Source organism: Stegostoma tigrinum, chromosome 17, assembly GCF_030684315.1.
Source record: "Stegostoma tigrinum isolate sSteTig4 chromosome 17, sSteTig4.hap1, whole genome shotgun sequence".
NCBI lineage: Eukaryota > Metazoa > Chordata > Chondrichthyes > Orectolobiformes > Stegostomatidae > Stegostoma > Stegostoma tigrinum.
The window spans coordinates 18,783,908-18,799,336 of NC_081370.1; the positions used below are offsets into that span (position 1 = coordinate 18,783,908).

General features: G+C 42.7%; 1 protein-coding gene across 3 annotated transcripts in view; it reads right to left on the bottom strand.

Annotated features, from left to right (window-relative positions):
* spty2d1 (SPT2 chromatin protein domain containing 1) overlaps positions 1 to 14,700 on the bottom strand; it is a 30,817-nt gene extending 16,117 nt beyond the window's left edge. For 2 of the 3 annotated variants that reach the window (XM_048545894.2, XM_048545893.2), the window contains exon 1: positions 14,584 to 14,700. In XM_048545894.2, coding sequence (XP_048401851.1) covers positions 14,584 to 14,643 — 60 coding nt within the window. In that variant the 5' untranslated portion in view covers positions 14,644 to 14,700. The remainder of the gene's footprint in view (positions 1 to 14,583) is intronic. The other variant, XM_048545895.2, reaches the window with a different exon arrangement.
* Positions 14,701 to 15,429: the final 729 nt, after the last annotated feature.

Below are 15,429 nucleotides of genomic sequence, written 5' to 3' on the forward strand. Positions count from 1 at the left end.
CTCAGATCAGAAGAGAGATCAATGACATATACTGATTTTTATAGTGAAATACAGCATTTTTATACATTTTGTGTTACAAAAATCAAATAGTGTAATCACAGTCCTTCCCCTATATTTAACCCATACATCTAATCTCGCAGGACACCTGATCAATGACGGGCGTTCGTATGGACAGCCCCAAGTTCCCATGATTTTATGGGGTTTACCAGGCATTATAATCTCTAGGTCTTGGGATCTTTCTTTGCATCCCATTCATTCACATTCCAATGTTACTGGCTATACTCCTTCTGGTTTGTTCACGCTTGCTTATCTTCAAGGACAGCTTGAATTCTGTTATTCATTATATTCCATGTGCTGCCTTTATCAAACTCAGTCAGCCCTCCCATATTTCCCACTGTTCTAATCATTCATGTAAAAATATAAAAGACAGATAGTTTTAACAACTTGCTATAAGAATTCTAATAAAAGTTAGTCATAAAGTGTAAAGTTATACAGCTACTTCTACTGTTAGCTCTTCGTAATTAACGGGCTGTGAACAATCCATTCTGTTCAGGGATAAAAGGCGGCATTTCCTACGGCCAATTAGCTTTCATATCGAGGTTTAAATTTTTTTCCCTCATGCTTGTATTATACTTTGGTTATACTTTATGTTGAAAACTGATTCTATGATTATCTGAAGAATGTTTCACTACAACCTACTTCTTACTATTGTGAGTAACGTGAAAGAAACAACAATTTACTACGAAATAACTTTAGCTGTTGTCTTTGCACCTGCTTCTGGCTGGTTCATAGATGGATACTCACACCTGATGTTATTCAATTACTGGGACAATCATCCTTTCACTAACGAGGCTGGAATTAACCACTTGTCTGTTCTTAGGCATTCTCTTATCAAAACTGTCCCAGATGGTTGGCGGTAAAGCTCTTTTGCTGTCCTTGGAGTAGTCTTGCTCAAAGGTACCATTCTATTTCATTTAAATGTTACAGCAGGCTGTCTCATTTTGTTTCAATCTGTGTCGACCATGTTGTGCCTTTTGTGTAAGCAGGTACTGGTCACTTTGTACGAAGTAATACAGGGTCACCGCCACAGTAGTGATAAATAGGAATTTTCTTGCTGGCGGACTATAACTCAGAATATCACAAGGTCTGCGCTGAGCCACTTATAACCTGTATTAATGACTCAAGCGATAAGACAGAGAAAAACGTATCCAAGTTTGGTAATGATACAAGGTTAAGTGAGAATTTAAGTTATGGAGTGGACAGAGAATGCAGCGAGATATATACAAGTTAAATGAGTGAACAAAGGTAGCAGATGGTGTGTTTTGCATTATTAAATACTCAAAGTTGGGATAGATAGAATTTTGTTTTCTCAGGAAATCAAGTGATATAGGGAACAGGTTAGAAAGTGGAAGATCACCCATGATTGTATTGAATATAGAACAGATTTGAGAGGCCTGATGTTGTTTTCTTTTCATGTTATCCAAGATATGAATTCTCATTCTGAAGTGTGCCATACCCCTGATAAACAAAAAGACTACTGCTCATTGTGTCAAGCAAGGTTGTGATCTGGTGCCAGAAAGCAGGCATATCAAAGCCTGTTCAATACAAAAGGGCTATGTAATAAATTACATGGTCACTGTGTGAAGATATCATAAGCAATTTCACAAAAGATCAAGCAAATATTGTAATACCTAGATTCAATTATAGTATAAGATAACAGGAACTAAGTTCAGGAGAGGCAACGGAAAAAGAGAAGTGAAAGCACAAAACGAATAGAATCGCTAGATAATATGCCCACTCATTCTTGGAAAGGCTCAAAGAAGAGGCTAAACTGTCGAGAGAAAATTCAGCTTGAATTTTTGGTTAGGAACACCCATGTAATTTAACTTTTACTATGTGAATAAGGAGGGGGCAAAACAATTTCTTACAAATGGGGAGAAAAATCAGAACATAACAAGTACCAGAAACCAAGGCATCAGAATCCATTTGAGGTTTATGTTGCACTAGCTGATCTTAGCCAGGGCATTTTGGATTTGATAATGTTCCTCATTTCAAAGTGGATGAGGTAAGTTGGCGTTCATCACTACTGACACTGAATGTGGATCAAGTTTGTTGGGGGTTACACGCCCGCCAAGGGAAAACAGTATGCCTGATGGCGCATGCAAAAGCTCACACAAAGAATGGTGGTTTGGATGAAGTAATGCTGAAAGCTGCCAATTCCCATGGTATCAGAATATGAACCATTTCAAAATGGAGTGGGTGATGGGAGAGGAGGGAATCAGAGATAAAATTGGTTGAAAAGAAACAAGGATTGAGATCCAGTTAGAGGCAATGACTCCAGCATGCACAGGACTGCACAATTTCTAAATCTTTGACATCATCAAATATCTCCTGGGAAACTTGTTCAACTCAAAGCACAGAGAGACCTATGCCAAAAAAGAAGTCTCAGTGTATCAGCACAATACTCCCACAAGCAAATTTGATAAAAACAAACCACAAGTCCAACACAGATATATAAAACCTCAAAAACTGAACAAGTCACACACTTAATACCCACAATCAGGGAGTCACTCTGCCAGCTACCAAAGTTTCTAATTACTGTTGAGTTACTTCAGCTAAAAGCTAACAAAGTCAATAATAGTTACAGTGGCACATCTGTCTTTAGTGATTTTCAGTTTGGTCTGTGAAAATTCTGGCCAATTTTATAAAAATACACGGATACTTTGTATGATGCAATTTTCTCATCTGTCCTTGAATGTTATCTCTGCACATAGGGTTGGGGTGGGGGTGTTGTCACATTCTCATGAACAGAGATTGCATGTGCTTCCTTGCATTGTGCAGGGAGTGCTGTGCAAAAAGCTCACAGTATTATCTCATCACACGTAAATCATTCACCAGCTGAGCTTTTCCAATTTTAAAAAGGTTGGACCTCCCCACAATACAAATCATTAAACTGTCAGATGTCTCCTAAATGAATATATGTCTGGTGTAGAATGTCAAAATTGATTTTAATTAGAATTGTGATAATAATTGCCTAAGGTTCCAAGACTTCTAATGTTTCAAACAGATAACTCAATTGTTGATTAAATAATGGTTAGTTTGAGTTTTGAATTAAAACTGAATTGTAACCAAGATGGTGATTGTAATCTAATACAAAAATAAAATCTTGTTGATGCTAGAAATTTAAAATAAAAACAGAAAATGCAGAAATTAACTATTCAGTCAGGTAGCATCTGTGAAAACAGAAGGCAGGTGAATGAGATTTTATTAGAACAGGAATAAGTTAAAGATATACTAGATTTTAAGTACGGAGGTAGGGAAGTAGGCACAATTGGAGGTAGTGGGAGAAACAAAGAAAAGGTCTGTGGCAGTGGAAGGCAGAAGACATGGAGGAACAAAGACACTGTTTTCAGGCAAAAGGAGACAGCAATGCAACAAGTTCAAAGAATGTCCAGATCAGGTGTAAACAGAAATTGTAGAATCATTAACATTGCAATCAGCATCTCCAACTATATCTTTTATTGACAGCTCCTATTCATTTGTTCATTCCTTGTCTGTCTTGTTGACACAATCTCACCATTCAGTAAAGATTCTAAAGCAAAGTACACATTTAGGAAGTGAAATACACATTCCTAGCAGCTTTGATGTGATTCTGCAAAACCGCACAGTCGTTGTAAGCAGGCGTCATGAAACGTTGCGCAGAAAATGAACTCACATTAACCTAGAACTCCGCCTTCTTGGCTGGAAGAAAAAGAAAGTAATGAAGTATACACATCTGTTAAACGTTTGGTGGAAACATTGTCTAAAAAATGTCGGTCTAGTTATTTTGCAAGACCCGAGTGAAGATCTGATATCAGAGATAATGGGAACTGCAGATGCTGGAGAATCCAAGACAACAAAATGTGAGGCTGGATGAACACAGCAGGCCAAGCAGCATCTCAGGAGCACAAAAGCTGACGTTTCGGGCCTAGACCCTTCAGAGAGGGGGATGGGGTGAGGGTTCTGGAATAAATAGGGAGAGAGGGGGAGGCGGACCGAAGATGGAGAGTAAAGAAGATAGGTGGAGAGAGTATAGGTGGGGAGGTAGGAAGGGGATAGGTCAGTCCAGGGAAGACGGACAGGTCAAGGAGGTGGGATGAGGTTAGTAGGTAGATGGGGGTGTGGCTTGGGGTGGGAGGAAGAAGAACAGGTTAGGGAGGCAGAGACAGGTTGGACTGGTTTTGGGATGCAGTGGGTGGAGGGGAAGAGCTGGGTTGGTTGTGTGGTGCAGTGGGTGGGAGGGGACGAACTGGGCTGGTTTAGGGGTGCATTTGGGGAAGGGGAGATTTTGAAACTGGTGAAGTCCACATTGATACCATTAGGCTGCAGGTTCCCAGGCGGAATGAGTTGCTGTTCCTGCAACCTTCAGGTGGCATCATTGTGGCACTGCAGGAGGCCCGTGATGGACATGTCATCTAAAGAATGGGAGGGGGAGTGGAAATGGTTTGCGACTGGGAAGTGCAGTAGTTTGTTGCGAACTGAGCGGAGGTGTTCTGCAAAGCGGTCTCCAAGCCTCCGCTTGGTTTCCCCAATGTAGAGGAAGCCACACCGGGTACAGTGGATGCAGTATACCACATTGGCAGATGTGCAGGTGAACCTCTGCTTAATGTGGAATGTCATCTTGGGGCCTGGGATGGGAGTGAGGGGGGAGGTGTGGGGGCAAGTGTAGCATTTCCTGCGGTTGCAGGGGAAGGTGCCGGGTGTGGTGGGGTTGGAGGGCAGTGTGGAGCGAACAAGGGAGTCACGGAGAGAGTGGTCTCTCCGGAAAGCAGACAGGGGTGGGGATGGAAAAGTGTCTTGGGTGGTGGGATCGGATTGTAGATGGCGGAAGTGTCGGAGGATGATGCGTTGTATCCGGAGGTTGGTGGGGTGGTGTGTGAGAACGAGGGGGATCCTCTTGGGGCGGTTGTGGCGGGGGCGGGGTGTGAGGGACATGTTGCGGGAAATACGGGAGACGCGGTCGAGGGCGTTCTCGATCACTGTGGGGGGAAAGTTGCGGTCCTGGAAGAACTTGGACATCTGGGATGTGCGGGAGTGGAATGTCTTATCGTGGGAGCAGATGCGGCGGAGGCGGAGGAATTGGGAATAGGGGATGGAATTTTTGCAGGAGGGTGGGTGGGAGGAGGTGTACTCTAGGTAGCTTGGTAACCAGCTTGTAACTGATGTCCATTTCAAGCCCACCGACTCCCACAGCTACCTAGAACACACCTCCTCCCACCCACCCTCCTGCAAAAATTCCATCCCCTATTCCCAATTCCTCCGACTCCGCCGCATCTGCTCCCACAATAAGACATTCCACTCCCGCACATCCCAGATGTCCAAGTTCTTCCAGGACCGCAACTTTCCCCCCCACAGTGATCGAGAACGCCCTCGACCGCGTCTCCCTTATTTCCCGCAACATGTCCCTCACACCCCGTCCCCGCCACAACCGCCAAAGAGGATCCCCCTCGTTCTCACACACCACCCCATCAACCTCCGGATACAACGCATCATCCTCCGACACTTCCGCCATCTACAATCCGATCCCACCACCCAAGGCATTTTTCCATCCCCACCCCTGTCTGCTTTCCGGAGAGACCACTCTCTCCGTGACTCCCTTGTTCGCTCCACACTGCCCTCCAACCCCACCATACCCGGCACCTTCCCCTGCAACCGCAGGAAATGCTACACTTGCCCCCACACCTCCCCCCTCACTCCCATCCCAGGCCCCAAGATGACATTCCACATTAAGCAGAGGTTCACCTGCACATCTGCCAATGTGGTATACTGCATCCACTGTACCCGGTGTGGCTTCCTCTACATTGGGGAAACCAAGCGGAGGCTTGGAGACCGCTTTGCAGAACACCTCCGCTCAGTTCGCAACAAACTACTGCACCTCCCAGTCGCAAACCATTTCCACTCCCCCTCCCATTCTTTAGATGACATGTCCATCATGGGCCTCCTGCACTGCCACAATGATGCCACCCGAAGGTTGCAGGAACAGCAAATCATATTCCGCCTGGGAACCCTGCAGCCTAATCGTATCAATGTGGACTTCACCAGTTTCAAAATCTCCCCTTCCCCAACGGCATCCCTAAACCAGCCCAGTTCGTCCCCTCCCCCCACTGCATCCCAAAACCAGTCCAACCTGTCTCTGCCTCCCTAACCTGTTCTTCCTCTCACCCATCCCTTCCTCTCACCCCAAGCCGCACCCCCATCTACCTACTAACCTCATCCCACCTCCTTGACCTGTCCGTCTTCCCTGGACTGACCTATCCCCTCCCTACCTCCCCACCTATACTCTCTCCACCTATCTTCTTTTCTCTCCATCTTCGGTCCGCCTCCCCCTCTCTCCCTATTTATTCCAGAACCCTCACCCCATCCCCCTCTCTGATGAAGGGTCTAGGCCCGAAACGTCAGCTTTTGTGCTCCTGAGATGCTGCTTGGCCTGCTGTGTTCATCCAGCCTCACATTTTGTTGTCTTGAAGATTTGATATGTCTACATCAATGATAAATTGGTAAGCTAGTTGTGTGCGGTCTTCAATACAAAGCATGTAAGTTCAAGATTCATTCAGGCAATGCTGAATTTGTAATCTAGACTGACTGCACATGGCATTGGGACTGCTGCATTTCAGTGACACTAGTTTTCAGACAAAAGTTTAAACCGATGTTTCATCAGACTGTTCAGATTGAAGGCAAATATCCCACAATATTGACAAGGTGGTTAAAAAGGCATTTGGGACGCTTGTCTTCATCGCTCAGTCCTTTGAGTATATGAACTGGAAAGTCATGTGGAGGTTGAAAAGGACATTGGTGAGGCCTCTTCTGGAATACTGTGTTTGGTTCTGGTCACCCAGTTACAGTAAGGATATTATTAAGTTAGAGAGGGTTCAGTACAGATTTACCAGGATATTGCTGGGTATAGAAGGCTTAAATTATAAAGAAAAGCTTGATAAGCTGGGACTTTTCCACTGGAGCACAGAAGGTTGAGAGGTGACTTCATTGAGATTTGTAAAATCATGATGGGTACAGATAGAGTTAATGGAAAATGTCTTTTCTCTACGATGAGGCATTTCAAAACTAGGGGGCATATTTCCAAGGTGAGAAAAGAGATTTAAAAAAGATGAGGAGCAAATTTTTTACAAAGAGGGTGGTTCGCATGTGGAATGAACTTCCTAAGTGGTGGATGCGGGCACAGTTACATCAGTTAAAAGGCATTTAGTTAAGTAAATGAATAGGAAAGGTTTGGAGACACATGGGCCAGGAGCAGGCAGGTGGGACTTGTTTAGTTTTGGACTATGTGGGAGCAAAAAGTCTATTTCCGTGGGGTACGACTCTATGACTAATTAAAATCACACAAGCAGATGCATTTCACTGGGAAAATAACTGGCATGGTACTTGAAGTGTAAATCTCCCAAAATGTTAAGCTTATCAAAACTTACAAGTGTCTCTTAACAGACAACCTCATCTAATCGGGTTCTCAATGTGTTTCATTTCCTTCTCTTTATACAAATGCATCTAACAGCCTCAACACTGCTTATATTGTCTGCAAGAAAATAAATTTCCTTCTTCAAACTTAATTTTCAGTTGAATTCCTGGTACTTGCAGGCTGCCTTCAATGGGAGACTCATTTCATTTGTAGTCAGCCTTTAAATTGCCACAAAATATCTGAGGTTTTAAACACCCAACTGCTAATTTGAATAGTTGGAATCATTAATATTGTCTGAGGGATTCCACCTGGAGCCAGAAACACTATTTTTGAGAAGTCCACAGGTTTATATAGCAGTAAAGACAGATGGTGCTTTCAGACACTAGCACTATGATTAACTCATTTGTATATTTTAACTGCATTTAATAACAGCAACAGTTTCCACCCCCAATTAGTTCTCACATATTCTGAAGATATGGAGAACTGCTTTGGTATTACAGAACTTATGATTCTGACATAGATACTGCCAATAATAATACTAATACTTCTAGGAAAGCAGATACAGATTTTTCTGTTAACACCCAAGATGTAGCAGTGCTTTTACACTGTGATTGGTGTGTGCTGGTATATGCAGCTGACAACATTATCAGAATAGCTAAGGTTGGCAGCAGGAGAATGCATTTTTATAAATCTTTCTAAATCCAGGTAAGTTATCTCTGGGATCATAATTAGATGTGCAAAATAAATGCATCATCATCAAGCATTCTTTATATACAATGTAAATGGAAACCAAGATGCAAACTCTGCATATGAGAACTCATCACCCTTGCAGTTTAAGAAATTGTAAAGGGCATAGATAAAAATCTAGATATAGACAAAGTAGAACTGCAAAGTTTAAGTTCAGTCTTGCAAAGATATTGCAATGTTTTAGATATCATCAGCACTAATTTAAAAAAGAAATCCTGATTTTCGAGATAGCAAAAGCTGCAGATGCTGGAGTCAGAGATAACAGTTTACAGCAGGAGGAATACAGCAGGCCAGGTACCAGAGGAGCAGGCAAGTTGACATTTCGGCCAGTATCCTTCATCTGAAATTCATCTGATTTCTGAAGAAGGGTCCCGACCCAAAACGTCAATTTTCCTGCACCTCTCGTGCTGCTTGGCCTGTTGTGTTCCTCTAATCTTGATGTTATCTTTGCAAAATACTTGACACAGTGCGACAGGGTTAGGGTTAAGGTTAGAGTACCTAAGTGTGTACCTATCTTAACGTGAGTTTAGGGCATACTAGTTAAATACTGTATGTAAAATAAAGGACTGGGTTTTTGCTGGCCATTCTACCTCTTCCTCAGCTAACACACTATGTCCCCGAACTTACTCAATTTGCCCAATGTGAAAGTTGCCAAAAGTTTGGAACTAACAATCTAACTAAAAAATTAACATGCATTTTTTCTCTGGAAAGCAAATGATAAAAGACGAGAAGTTTGCACTTATACGGCATCTTCCGTATCCACAGAATGCACAAAGCAAATCACTTTGAAGAGTAATAACTGTTTTGTAGCAAGTGCAGTAGTCAATTTACATACTGCTAGATTCTATAAACTGCTCAGTGATAATGCGACACAAGCTTTTAAACCAAGAATCAAGTTGAGACTAAAATTGGACAGTGTTCTAGACAAGGCTTAAATATCATCTTGGACCAGGATCTACACCAGAGTTTTATAATCAATTGTTCTTGACATGTGTCATTGTTCTCAAAATGTCTTACAGGCAAAATGTGGGAGGAAAAAGTGATTTAATTGCATAGATGAACCAAAACAGGCTGAACGACCAACACCACCTTGTCTGGTCTTGGGAAAATCATATTTGCTTGGACAATTTGCATTTGTGCAATTGATTTCACAACCTTGGTGTCAGAAAAAGCCTCAAAGTTAATTGGGCACTTTTGAAGAATAATCAGTTGTATTGTACAGAATGTGTAAAGAGAGCAGAGAGTTGGATTAACATGATGGATAACAACTTTCCTGAGAGACTACTGCACTGAAGGGTCCACTTGTTTTTGATTTCAGTTAACATAGCATAGGTGGCATGCTAACATTAACATTTTGTGGAAAAATGCTTCTTCATACATTTGAAAATACAAACAGAATTCATAACAAGGCGTTTTGCTTAACTGGATTTTATTATAGGAAAGTTTAGATTAAACTTTCACATGCCCATTTCATTACATGTGGTCTACATTTCTAAAGTTGGAATTACTGTGCTAAGTCAACTAACAACAGTGGCCATGATTCAAATAATTTAATAGACTTGTACAAAGTTAATCCCTTGCTGCAGTTAGGTGCCCCAACATGACACAAAATGATCTGCTTCATGGAACAGGCAATGAGGAAAGGATCATATAATTAAAAAAAGCATTTACAAAACTACAGGGTTATTTATGATCATAGTCATCGACAGAGATGAAAGAAAATTTAGTTGGAACAAAACCAAGAAAAGATATTATTTGAGTATTCTATGTGGCCGTAAATCTCCAGGGTTTAACAGTTGTTTGCTGTTGCATGACTTCGAGAGAAAAATGTGCTGCGTACTCAAGTTTCTTTCTCTTTCCATTCAAAACCAGCACAGCTACACATTACTAAACCCAAAGAAACAGCTGCAACTGTCTGTCCTACACAATTAGTCACTATTACAATTGGCTGTAGTACAATACGGTTTGCAGTAAATTGCTCAAAGTTGCATTGTAAAAGTGTAACCAAGGAAAAGTACTCTATATCAATTCTCAAATATGGTTTAGGTTCTCTCCTCGCTAACCAAAACTAGTAAAAACAGATCAGCAACTTACAGAATCCCAAACTGAACAAGGAAGATGCATGGAGTCATCTCTGTGAAAACACACCTTTGCCCAGTTCCTAGGCAGCAGTTTGGTATTTCCATATGCTGTCAGTCATCATTAAAGCTTTGTTTGCTGTATTCAACATGTTTGAATCATACGTACCAAACATGATAAAATATGAATTTACCTCAAAAACTTGTTCTTCCAAACAACTAAGGACACAAAATCCCGAAACATTTTACAACATCAATTCTAGCTTTCTGTTGTTCATGTATAAAAAGTACCCAATCTGTAGGTGATCTCTTCTTAAATTTGCCAGATTACTCTGCTGATTGATTTCTCTCTTCTGTATTGGATAGAGAATATAAAAAGATAGCATTGTCTGAAGACAGTGCTGTGTGTGTGTCAGAGATAATGGGAACTGCAGATGCTGGAGAATCCAAGACAACACAGTGTGTAGCTGGCTGAACACAGCAGGCCAAGCAGCATCTCAGGAGCACAAAAGCTGACACTTCGGGTCTAGATCCTTCAGAGAGGGGGATGGGGAGAGGGTTCTGAAATAAATAGGGAGAGGGGGGGAGGTGGACCGAAGATGGATAGAGGAGAAGATCGGTGGAGAGGAAAGTATAGGTGAGGAGAGAGAAGAGACGGGCCAGTCTGGGGAGGACAGACAGGACAGGATGAGGTGCGGCTGGAGGTGGGAGGAGGGGATAGGTGAGATGAAGAACAGGCTAGGGAGGCGGGGACGAGCTGGGCTGGTTTGCGATGCAGTGGGGAGGGGGGGGGGGGGCGAGCTGGGCTGGTTTTGGGATGCAGTGGGGGAGGGGGAGATTTTGAAGCTAGTTAAGTCCACATTGATACCATTAGGCTGCAGGGTTCCCAAGCGGAATATGAGTTGCTGTTCCTGCAACCTTCAGGTGGCATCATTGTGGCACTGCAGGAGGCCCATGATGGGCATGTCGTCTAAGGAATGGGAGGGGGGAGTTAAAATGGTTCGCGACAGGGACATGTAGTTGTTTATTGTGAACCGAGCGGAGGTGTTCTGCAAAGCGGTCCCCAAGCCTCCGCTTGGTTTCCCCAATGTAGAGGAAGCCACACCGGGTACAGTGGATACAGTATACCACATTGGCAGATGTGCAGGTGAACATCTGCTTAATATGGAAAGTCATCTTGGAGCCTGGGATGAGGGTGAGGGAGGTGGTGCGGGGGCAAGTGTAGCACTTCCTGCGGTTGCAGGGGAAGGTGCTGGGAGTGGTGGGGTTAGAGGGGAGAGTGGAGCGGACAAGGGAGTCACGGAGAGAGTGGTCTCTCCGGAAGGCAGACAAGGGTGGGGATGGAAAAACGTCCTGGGTGGTGGAATTGGATTGTAGATGGCAGAAGTGTCGGAGGATGATGCGTTGTATCTGGAGGGTTTTCTCTTAGGGCGGTTATTGCGGGGGCGGGGTGTGAGGGATGTGTTGCGGGAGACACGGTCAAGGGCGTTCTCAAGCACCGCGGGGGGGGAGGAAATTGCGGTCCTTGAAGAACGTGGGCACCTGGGATGTGTGGGAGTGGAATGCCTCATCCTGGGAGCAGATGCAGCAGAGGCAAAGGAATTGGGAATAGGGGATGGAATTTTTACAGTGGGGTGGGTGGGAGGTGGGAGGTAGCTGTGGGAGTCGGTGGGCTTGAAGTGGACATCAATTTCTAGCTGGTTGCCTGAGATGGAGACAGAGAGGTCCAGGAAGGTGAGGGATGTGTTGGAGATGGCCCAGGTGAACTTGAGGTTGGGGTGGAAGGTGTTGGTGAAGTGGATGAACTGTTCGAGCTCCTCTTGGGAGCAAGAGGAGGCGCCGATACAGTCATCAATGTAACGGAGTAAGAGGTGTGTGTGTATCAGGTCTGACAGTCACAATCTGTTGGCTAAGTTCACGCAACATTCTTCATTACCACCTGTTACCTCAAATAGTGCAGATGTAGAAATTCTACTACTGTAGTTGTCTTGTAAGCTCTGGCACCATTTTCTTTTCAGTCAATCATGTTTTTTTCTTATCAAGTCCAATTCTGTCTAATAGTTAAACCCCACTCAATACAAAGACTCCTTACACAGCCTTCAATTCCTAGGAGTTTCAAATTGTGACGGTCATCATTCTGTCTCGCTCTTTTTAAAAATTCAGCAGACATCATTTAATCAACAATTCCAGGTTTACATTATCATTAACTTTCCCCAAAATCAGGGGCAGTGCTCAAAACATACCTAGGTCCTGTACTTAATTTTCTCAACTCATAACACAAGTTGACACATAATGCTGACACCAATTTAATATATTTTTCACTTGAGATTTATAGCAGATTTGAATCTATGCCTATACTGTACAGTAACACTGTAGAAATTCTGGATGATGTAACTGAAAATTACTTCATGCAACATATTACAATGAAACTAAAGACACTGTGCAATAAACAAAACTTTTAGAAAAAATAATTTGATACCGTCATACCTTTAACACACATTCTCTGCTAATGATCAGGTAAAATAGCATTTTATGGAGTTTTCAGACCTCCCATTAACAGCAGTATCACGTGCATTTAATAATGCATTTTGGCCAATTATGTTGCAAGCAAAAGAAAATTCAGGAGAAAACCTTCTGCTTCAGTAATAAAAAAGCAACTTGCACAACATCCCTTGAGAGAAACCTATAACGTAAAAGGATTTTTTTTAACATTCTGAGCTCAGGCAATTTGCTGCAATATGTTCTCTGCTAACTGAAATGCAGACACGTCGAGTCACATGTGGAATACAGCTGGATTCATGATTGGTATTGGAGGGGGAATCTCAAAATTTATCGCTATAATTTAAGTTTAGCAAAGTTCAATTTAACTTATGGATGAAGGAGCTACTTTGAACGTTTAAAAGGAACCTTAAACTATTAAAACATTAAATATAGATTAAGTATAGATATGGCACATTTAGATAAATTCAAAGTACATTAGCTCAGTTGAATCGAAGTATAAATATAAAAGTGAGAAATCAATTTTGGATGTTAAAAGTGAATTATTTCACTCAATAATCATAGGGAAAGAGAGGCAGGTAATAGAAAATGAATGATATTAGGTATTAGGTTCAAATTGCAGTTGTTGTAATTTTTGTTTACAACTGTGCATTCCTAGTCCTGGACAATTGTTACAAACTCGCTGAATGGCAAAGCAGGCTTGAGGGACTCATAGCTTACATCTGCCCTTACTTCTTGCATTACAAATCAAACACTTAAAAAATAACACAAGTATATTTAACATGAAATATTTAAAGTAAACACTTCACTCTTCTAAATGACGAGTGTCCCAGTTGTATACCCACGACGTACATAATAATTTTTTATGGCCTTACTGGGAGTAAGTTTCAAAAGATTATATGTTGTTTTTCGTACCCAGTTCAGTGAGAACTGACTTATTATGTATTACACACTCTGACACAGTAGCACTTTTTGTTCAGAAGTCTATATATCCTATAGCCTGACTAGCCATCTGCTGCACTTAAATATAAGTTGCTTTGAGCAACAAGCAGTGACAAAATATAATTTCACATGCTGGGAATTTAGAACTTTTTAAGAGATATGTAACTTTCATCTGGTACTGTGGGATTAAACACCAGAGGTACGGTATGGAGAAAATGTTGCAAACAATATTTGGGCAAATAAGAATACAACCAGGTGACAGCAATCCTGTCCAGCAACAGGACAAGGGAGAAGTGTTTGAGGAAGATACAATGGTTAATTGTGTCAAAAGTTATCAAGAGGTCACAAATGATAGGGAGGAAGAGTTTATTTATGTGACTGACTTACACCATGGTAATTTGTGGTTTGGATTTTTGGTTTGTTGGAATCTTGATTTGGAGGAATTCAAAAACGGTTTCTGTGGTAAAGACAGGCACTTACTTAGAAAGCAACAACATACTCAAGAAACTGAGAAGGATGGAGGTCGGAAATGGGCCTGTAGTTTGTAAACTAACGTTAGGGGTCGGTAATCTGGGATAATAATGCCCAGGTCTGACTCTAAATAGCAGACACTAGAAAGTTATAAAGAACTCTCCTAGGCCTGTCTCTGGGTTGAAGGGCAGTTGAAGGGATTAATGTTAACCGGTTGGCCGCAGGCCGCACACTGGGTGTCGGAGCATTTAAGGGGTTTAACGGTATCTATCTCAAGGCCAAAGAAGTGGTGTGGGTTATTTCTAAACATAACCACGTAGAGTTGAGCCTGGGTACACGTATTTAAGGAGTTTATTATCACACACTCCAATATTAAATAGGTTTACAGCTGCCACTCACCGCCAACTGAGGAACCACCTTGTTTTCCGAAGCTCTGCTAATGATACTGCTGAAGTCCATGTCTCCGAGGCCCGTCCGGGAGCAGCTCCGGATCCAGGCACCATTCACCAGGCAACTCGTCACTACCGGAACACCGAGAATCACTTCCGGCCACGGCAGACTCACGTGACTGCCTGCGGTGTCACCGAGTTGGAGCCAAGCTTTGGGAAGGCGTGAGGTGACAGCAAATACTGTGGCGCGCATACATTACAGAAATACCACAGACCGAGCATCCAGTGCTCATACATTACAGAGATACCCCAGACTGAACACCCAGTGCACATACATTACGGAGATACCACAGACCGAGCATCCAATGCGCACACATTACAGAGATACCACAGACCGAGCATCCAGTGCACACACATTACAGAGATACCACAGACCGAGCATCCAGTGCGCACACATTACAGAGATACCACAGACCGAGCATCCAGTGCACACACATTACAGAGATACCATAGACCAAACACCCAGTGCACACACATTGCAGAGATACCCCAGACCAGACACCCAGTGCACACACATTACAGAGATAACCCAGATTGAAAAGTCGATGCACCCATATTACATAGATAGTTTGAAGATGTTGAGACTGTTTCTTTGCGGACAGACAAAGGATGAGAGGAAATTTGATTGAGGTTTTAAAAATCATGAGTGGTCTAAATGGAGCAGGTAGGGAGAAGTTGTTCCTGCCCATAAAAGGAGTATGGAGGACATATTTTTAAAGTGGTTTGCAAAAGAAGCAAGGGTGATGTGAGAAAAACTGTTTTCACACCACAAGTCGTTACAGTATGGATTGTACTG